The sequence below is a fragment of the Dioscorea cayenensis genome, chromosome 5, assembly GCF_009730915.1.
Source record: "Dioscorea cayenensis subsp. rotundata cultivar TDr96_F1 chromosome 5, TDr96_F1_v2_PseudoChromosome.rev07_lg8_w22 25.fasta, whole genome shotgun sequence".
Lineage (NCBI taxonomy): Eukaryota > Viridiplantae > Streptophyta > Magnoliopsida > Dioscoreales > Dioscoreaceae > Dioscorea > Dioscorea cayenensis.
Genome location: NC_052475.1, coordinates 12,821,711 through 12,830,342, shown reverse-complemented (window position 1 = coordinate 12,830,342; position 8,632 = coordinate 12,821,711). Strand labels below are relative to the sequence as shown.

Here is an 8,632-nt window from a genome sequence, read left to right as displayed (position 1 = left end):
ACAATAAAAATTAAATTAAATATAAATGTATATGATACATTGGAATTAATAATACTAATTTGAAATATTAAAAAATATATATGCAAAGGATATATAATTTGCATAAAAAAGAATACAAATAAACTATTCTTATGTAAAAGGAGAATATATGATTTGTCTAAGTTTATCTATGTGTTTGTCATAACTAGGGGTGAGGAAAAAAATCCAAATCCCTCATTTAAACCCTTGAAGATAATTTTTTTTCTTTTTTACTTTTTAGACCATATAAAATTTAAATTTATTATATATATTAATAAATTTAAAATTTTACGAGGGTGTAAGTAGAAAAAAATAAAAATCCCTCGTTTAAATACTTAGAGAGTTACTTATATATAGTTATATTATATATATACATATTAATAAATTTAAACTCTTCTAAGATTAAAAGTAAATGGAAAAAAATTCCAAATCTTTATGTCTAAGATTGGTGAAACTCTTTATTATGATTTTGACTTTTTTTGTGGGGAGAATAATGTAAGGTTTTAATCCTCTTTATAAGTTACAAGTTTCTCATTTATTTTATTTTATTTTTTTTATGAATGTTGATGTTGTTATATAAAAAAAATCCATGGAGGAGATGAAACTTAAATTTGGATCCGGATATCCGATATCCGATATCCGATCCGGTTTAAACTGGGTACCCGATTTTTAGTACCCGATTTAAATCGGGTCGGATACGGGTCAAGCTTTTGGTTATCCGAAAAACCGGGTACCCGATCCGGTTTTAAAAACCGGGTCGGGTACCCGGTTTTGCTCACCCCTAGTCATAACTATAATAAGAACCCTAAAAAATTTAACTTAAAAAAAAGGATGAAATATAAAACTTCAACAAAGCTATTTGTGTGTCTGAACTATAACATTAACCTTATAAAACTAAAAAAATTATATAAGCAGCAAATTGTAAAACTTCATCAAAGCTATGTATGTCTCATTAAGTATAGCAAGAATCCATAAAAAAATAGAAGTTAAAAAATGAACAAATTGTAAAACTTCAACAAAACAAGGGTTAAATAAAAAAAACTAAAAGGCAATCTCAATGGTTGAAGCCTTAGATCCATGCCATGATTACACCATCATATCACAACCATGACGTCATCACATCCGCAAAGTAAAAAGGCAAAACACAATTTAATCTCCAACAAAAAAGGGCTATTTTGGAGATCCCATCCCAATCTTCTTTTTTTTTTAAATATTGTTAAACCCTAGATTAATTAGAATTCTCATACTTTTTTAATATTAAACTAATTAAAAAATTAATTATCTATCAATCATCCAACAAAATAAACAACAAATTAAATATTTAAATAATATTATAAGAAAAACAATGCTAAAAAATATTATAGAATAAAGAAAAATTGAGGTGCTTACTTTTCCTTCTAACAAGAACTTTACTCTTGGCCTTTTGCATTATTATGGTTTCTTTATTGTCTTATAGATCTTCAATACAAGAGTCAAGACTTTTAGTGACAACTTTATTGTGTTTCTATGTTATTTTGTCAAACATTATAGGTTTTTTGTGTTAAAAAAAAGTTAAGTGACACTATTATTTATATTAATTGTGATAACTTATGTTTTCATCACTATTACATCAATAACTATAAAAATTTAGTATGTTACAATTAAGTCGTCACAATCAATGTATTAATAGTGTCAAAAATTCTTTTGTGTCCATTGTTTGTCACTAAATGCATATAAGATGTGATATTGAAAATCTCTAGATGAGAATGGCTTCTAATTGTGACCAAAGATAAAGTTGTCACCACAAAAGTCAACATTTTTAGTGACAATTTTTTTGTGTCTCTCTATTATTTTGCCACAAATATTAGGTTTTTTGTGCTAAAAATTAAGCGACACTATTATTTTTTATTAATTGTGATAACTTATTTTTTCGTCACTATTACACTAATAATTATGATAATTTAGTACTTGTCACAATTAAGTCGTCACAATTAACATATTAATAGTGTCATTAATTCTTTTGTGTCCATTGTTTGTCACTAAAAAAAATACTACTTAATTTTTGGCGCTCTTGAAATTCAAAATATCTTCGCTTTTATTTTTTTTAAATATTGTCTTTTTATTATTTCAAATTATCTTTTATATATTTTGAAACTATACATATACCTAACTTAAAATGATGCTTCCAAATATGTCATAAGAAATTGATCCAATAAAAGTCATATTGAATTATGATATTTGTTACATAGGTCGTAATAAGCGTCTAAATAAATAATATTATATGGATAGTTCTTTCAACGTACTTAAAATCCTCAAAAATATCACGAAACGAAAACTTCTTCTGACTATAAGTAGAAATGACACTATAAACATAGGAACAAATAAAAGTATGCTAACATTTACTACAACTATCACTTAGAAGTCATTTTAATGGCTTCCAGTAACATTTGCCAAAAAATGTTGCTTCAAAAATGTCACAATAATTCTTTTTTATTGCAATGAAATTTATTAACTTGCTCAGACAGTATATGGGACAATTTGAATCCTATGACATGCACTCTTAGAAGATTTTCAGGAACCAAACCCACTAATAAATCCCGCTACTATGCAACTCTGGAAGGGAGAGAAATGACATCCTCCTACAGGAGATTCAGTAAACAGTGAATGAATAGTACTACTATACTATTTCTACAATATTTGAATAGTACTACCATAGTACTACTAACCCAGGATTCAACCTTAGATTTGCTTATTCACCATTCAGTTAACCATCGACTGTACTAGGCAACGGTTGTTTTTATGTGAATTATATAAATACTCTTATATATTTTTGAATAATAATTATAATAAAATAATTATTGTATCAAATAAGTTAATAGCTTTAATAAATGAAGAAACAAAATTTAAATTAAAAAAGAAAATCATATGCATTCTTGTTAAACAATGGAAATGTGCTGACTAACTTTTTATATGTTTTAGTAAAACACTTCAAATTATTGATGCAAGCGTGTTTTAATAATTTGATTTTGTAAAACAACATTGGCTATTTTAGGAAGGTAATGGTATTCCTACTAACTTAAAATTGCAAGCTTTCGGAATTTTTGATAAAGCCATTGGGTTAATTTTTCAATGATATTTTACTTTTTTTAAGCAAAGCATTTTGATTGATTTTTATATGTTAATAATTTTTCATCATTTTAAAAAAAATTAAGGGTATTTTGGCTAATTTGAACTAAAATTTAAAGTGCGGGTATAATCATGCAAAAGAATTTTAAAAAGGTGGAATTAATTAAAAAAAATAACATGTATCATTGTAATATGCACTGTTGTTACATTCCCTATTAATGATATTGCTTATTTTGATCTGAATTATATTCTCATGCTTTATAAGAATGTATAACTTATTGAAAAGAAAGATATGTGGAATTAATGGCAATTGATGAAGCTAGCATGAAAATATTTCATATTTATGCGGAATGCCTGAGAATTTTATAGGATGCCATCAAACAATCATGACCTATATTTTTGAACTGTATTTGAAGTGAGATTTAGGTTGGCTTAAAATAAACTTAACGCATGTGCACTTTGCATAGATAGCCCTTATAAATGGCTCCAATAACCAGTGGCGGAACCAGGATTTAGTAGCAGGGGGGGCTAATTCAAAATATATATATAAAAAAAATGCATCTAAATAAGCATTTGTCCGATTTGTAAATAATGAGATAATAAATTTTTTGAATAAAACAACCACAATTTGAATACATAATTAGGGAAAAACATACAATAGCTATTTGCGTACACTTGAACTAGAACCAATGCCAATGTTAATGCTAGAAATGTGAGCCATGTGGCTCAGACTAAGAGGAGGTAATAGAATTGCTTCATTGTCTATAGTTGCAAAAACCTCGCGCTCAATATAGACAACCAGGCTATCATTCATCCACTCGTCTCCCATTTTATTGCGTAAGTCAGCTTTCACAATATTCATCGCCGAAAACATCCTCTCAACACTAGCTGTCGCAACTGGTAAAACCAATGCCAACTCAATAAGGCGATAAATGAGTGGAAAAATAATATGTTTGCCTGTCTCAACCATCTTCCTAGCAAAACCTCCCAAGTCCCCAACATTTATAAAATCTGTATCATGCCGCACATCATAAATAAAAGTAGCAAGTTGATCCTCAAGCATCATGCGCTCAGTCATTGTGAAATCTTCTGGATAAAGTTCTGCAAGACGAAGTAGCTTGTAGATGTTGAATTTGGAAAATGAGTCCCTTGGATCAAGGCATGATAGAAGAAGAAGTAATTCTGTGCTAGTTTCTGGGAAGCGGTTTTGCATTTCTTGTGAAATCAAATCAATGACCTAACATTGCAACAATGATAAAATTACAAATATTTCTAAGAAACTAAATTAATGAGATTTACAAAAATATAATAACTATAAATAATACTAACCTCACAGAAAATTTCAACGCGGTAATGGTGAAAATGAGTAATGACTTGCCCTTCCCGTCTAGAACGACCGCGGACTCGCATATTATCAGCCATATTAGGCACTGGGATTGAGTTTTGTTCACAAAAAAAGCTGACTTCCTCCAAAAATGCCTCCCATCCTGTCTCCCTCAAGTCTTGAAGACGAGCCTTTACAACTTCAATCAAACGCATTGCTTGAACAATATTTTGATCTTTTTGTTGTAAAGCAAGTGATAACTCATTTGTTATTCCCAATAAATGCCTCATCAAATACATCACAAACACAAATTGATAATTCTCCATTTTTTCAATCAAACTTGCCGCTATGCCTCTATTATCATTTGAAGCACCATCAGCATGCACATTTTGGAGGACATCTAACACTGAAGTACACATTGAGATTAGTCGGAGAATGGTAGTGTAATGCGACCCCCAACGAGTATCACCCGGTCTTGCTAAGCTAGATTCTTGATGTTTTCCTCATCCACTGACTATCTCTACCTTTTCCAATTGCTCAACCAACCTATCATGGTGATGTTTCCGAAGTTGGTCTTTTCTTTTGCATAATGATCCCGCCGCATTAACAATCATAATAACATATTAGAAAAAATCACTCACAATTCGATTGTCTTTAGCAACAACGACAATCACTAATTGGAGCTGATGAGCAAAACAATGGATATACCTTGCATATGGATTTTCTTTTAGGACAAGTGCCTTCAAACCATTGAATTTTCCTCCCATATTTGAAGCCCCATCATATCCTTGTCCTCTCAGTCTTGAAAGAGATAACCCATGTTTGGCAAATAGACAACCAATGGCATTCTCAAAATAAGTATCAAGCAACTTACAGATGATGGGACAATCTTTAGGCTTTAGATTTAGGAACTCCTCCACATCAAGATTGCAATAAGGAATAAATAATAACTTTTCTCCACACTACAATGCACATAACCAATAGAAATCAATTAACAAGAACAATTTAACATATAGCAAGATTTTTTAGTAGAATAAACATTTTTTATTAAAAACAAAATAAAATAAAATAAAATAGTACAAATACATACATAGTACAATTTTTTCATGTATGGAACCCTAAGTGTCTCATGAATTTTGTAAAAAAAAAACAGAGATAGTTAATCATGGGAACTAATCTCCAAGTGAACTTTTGGCAAGTGACAAAAAAGAGAGTATGTATGGAATCCTTTTTTCTTCCTAATAAAATTCTCATAAAATTCATAGTTTTTTTTTTAACAATTTAACAAGTAAAATCCCAAGCCCATCTGCCCATATATTCATTGTTGTTGCCCCAACCCCCATGGATAGATGGAATACTCAAATAAGTGCCAACATTCATCAAGACAACCTGACACAACATTTGAATAACAAAGTCAAAGAGCACTTTGGTGGCATAATATGGCCATATGGGGTTATTTTATAAGAAGCATCCTGCATCCTTCTAACTTTCTAAGTCCTAAAACAATGAGTCAAATCCATCATAAATTTATAAACTCAAACCATTGAACCAGCCCCTCCAAGGATGTTTGATGTTTCATCCACCATCATTCCCACATCATTTACAATTTTACATGTTAACCAATAACCATGTCCACATTCTTTCTTCAAAAGAAAAAAACATTGCATGGACATCAACTATGAGTCTATGATTCACTTCATAGAATCACAATTTATACAAATCTTCTTTCTAAAAAATAAAATCTTAACACAAATATAACTTGCTTTACATGAGTAATGAGTTATAACAATTAACAAGCATAAACATAAAGCATTTTAGACTTTAAGCTCCATGAAACTAAATTCAATAACCTTATAACCATTAAGGCATTAACTATTAACCAGCTAACCTAAACATTGGCGTCTGGGAGTGGTGGAATCCAAGTTGCCAAATGCCAATTTTTAGATTTGAGATTTTGTGAAAGGGCTGCAGCTTGCAAGAGAAGGAAATGGATGAAGAAGGAGAAGAAAAAGAGAGGAAGGAAGAGAATATGATGCAAATTAATTTGGCTGCCTTTCAAGTTTTAATGATTCAATCTTTTCATTGTAATTTGTAATAGATGAGTACATACATAAGAAGACAACAAAGATGTAGTAGCCCCTATAACTCTATGAGACATTTCTACAAACATGTGGTATGCCAACCCATTCCACACTAACTTCATGATTGTTTACAACCAATCATGCTTTTACTAATTACAAATTTACATCTTAATTGCCCTGTCTCTCATTGTTTAGTTAACAACCACATTACCATAATACCATGACACCATCCATCATAACAAAATCATCCATTGTTTGTCTGGTGTCCATTGAATCATAAATCATTGATGCACTCATGAGTCATGGCTCATGCACGGATGCACCCATGGCCATAAATCATAATAATACCAGGTTGAGGAGAGTCCTTTGCTCATTATCTGATCGTCGGCGTTCGGCTCGCCATCATTCATCGTCCCGTCGGCAGTCCGCGTCGGCGTTAGTGACTTGATGGAGATTCACACATTCACAGCCATAAAACATGAGCCATCCAAGATCCAAACATAGGGGGCTGATTATGGGCAATGAGGGGGGGCTGCAATCAATGGACAATGAAGCTTATCAAAGGTTTTTCAGGAGCCAAGGGGGGGCTGAAGCCCCTGCTCGCCCCCCTTGGTTCCGGCACTGCCAATAACACGATTCACTTCTGGAACGATCCAAAACTAATTCAAATCTATTTAAGGCTTCAATTTAATTAATAGGGTGAACATTATCTAGGAGAAATGAAAAAGAACTAACTCACCTGTTTAAAAGCATTTCAGGGTTCATTCATCTCTCCAATGGGCACTCTCACAAATGATATTGGTTAAAGGAACTCTAGGTAGAGACCTGTAAGCAATTTTCCAATATCTTGTAATTAACAAGTTCCTTTGCTTTTGATTTTTAAATTTCAACATAATTAGAAGTTCCTGTTAGTAATCCTAGATCAATTCCATTTGGCTATCAGTTTCATATAATGTATTGTCTTGGATTATCAAAATTTAGAAACGGATTTACAACAAAATTAAATCAATTTTCAAATTTATAAATAGAAATAGAATAAATTTCATTTTAATTTCTAAACAGATATAAACATGTTAGTTCCGCCAATGTGGTTTGTGGTTTAGAGAACACTCAAACACTCATGCAAGCTCACACAAACCAAACAAGAAGGAGACACACAAGATTGGTAACCCAGTTCGGTGTCCACTCGCCTACGTCTGGGGGCCAAGCCCAGAGATAAACAATCCACTAAAAGAGGTGAAAATAGATGAGTACAAACACTTGTAACTCACTCTCCCAACAATAAAGATCACTACCCTCTTTAGATTGTCTTATGCTCACACACTCTCCTTCACAAGAGAGACGCCCAATATCAGAGCAAGGTAGCGTATATAGACGCCTCAACATCCCAAATATAGCACATACCTCTTTTAGAATCTCTGCTGCTACTAATTTAAAAACCTTCTAAAATTAGCTGTTGTAACTCTTGTTGTAACATGAATTGCAACATTGCCCTGACTGCTGACTTGACTGAGTTCTGGTTAGGTTACGGATGACCTCAAGACCCATCAACCTCCAGGTCATGCTTAGTCCGAGTCGGTGCAGTCAAATTTCCCTATCCCAACTGCCGGCAACTAGCCTACCTCCTTAGTTCCTCATCACGCAGTCCCCTTGCAAAAGGCGCACGTCCTTGTGCGTCTTCACGAAACTGTCCAAACTTGATCTTCAATTTATCCAAGTTTGGTCTTCAAATCTTCATAAGAAAGATCTTCAATCAATCATCTCAATCATGCCAACAATAGGCATATCTTCAAATCTTGCCCTTAATAGTCTTCAATCATCCTCATTAAGGTTTCTTCAAATCATACCATCAATAGCCTTCAATCATACCATTAATAGGTATTTCTTCAATTAAGCTCCATCCATATTTAGTCTTCAATCAAATCACCTAAATATGGTCGTGATATGATTTTGTCTTCAAGTTGTAACACATTACCAAAAATAGCTTCTCCAAGATCTCCCAGGATATTTGCCTGCAAGCTAAGACTACTTGCCATGTCACCATGCTTTGCCATGTCATCAATTATGCCACATCACACATGGTGCCACGTCATCTTGTCTTGGT

The 8,632-nt window shown here is 32.3% G+C and overlaps 1 protein-coding gene across 1 annotated transcript; it reads right to left on the bottom strand.

Annotated features, from left to right (window-relative positions):
* Nucleotides 1-3,784: 3,784 nt before the first annotated feature.
* Nucleotides 3,785-6,033, bottom strand: LOC120259998. The gene is made up of 5 exons (XM_039267444.1): nucleotides 5,989-6,033; nucleotides 5,156-5,409; nucleotides 4,453-4,801; nucleotides 4,124-4,360; nucleotides 3,785-4,039 (listed from the first exon to the last, which is right to left on the bottom strand). The coding sequence occupies exons 1-5, from the start codon at nucleotides 6,031-6,033 to the stop codon at nucleotides 3,785-3,787; spliced, it is 1,140 nt and encodes a 379-aa protein (XP_039123378.1).
* Nucleotides 6,034-8,632: the final 2,599 nt, after the last annotated feature.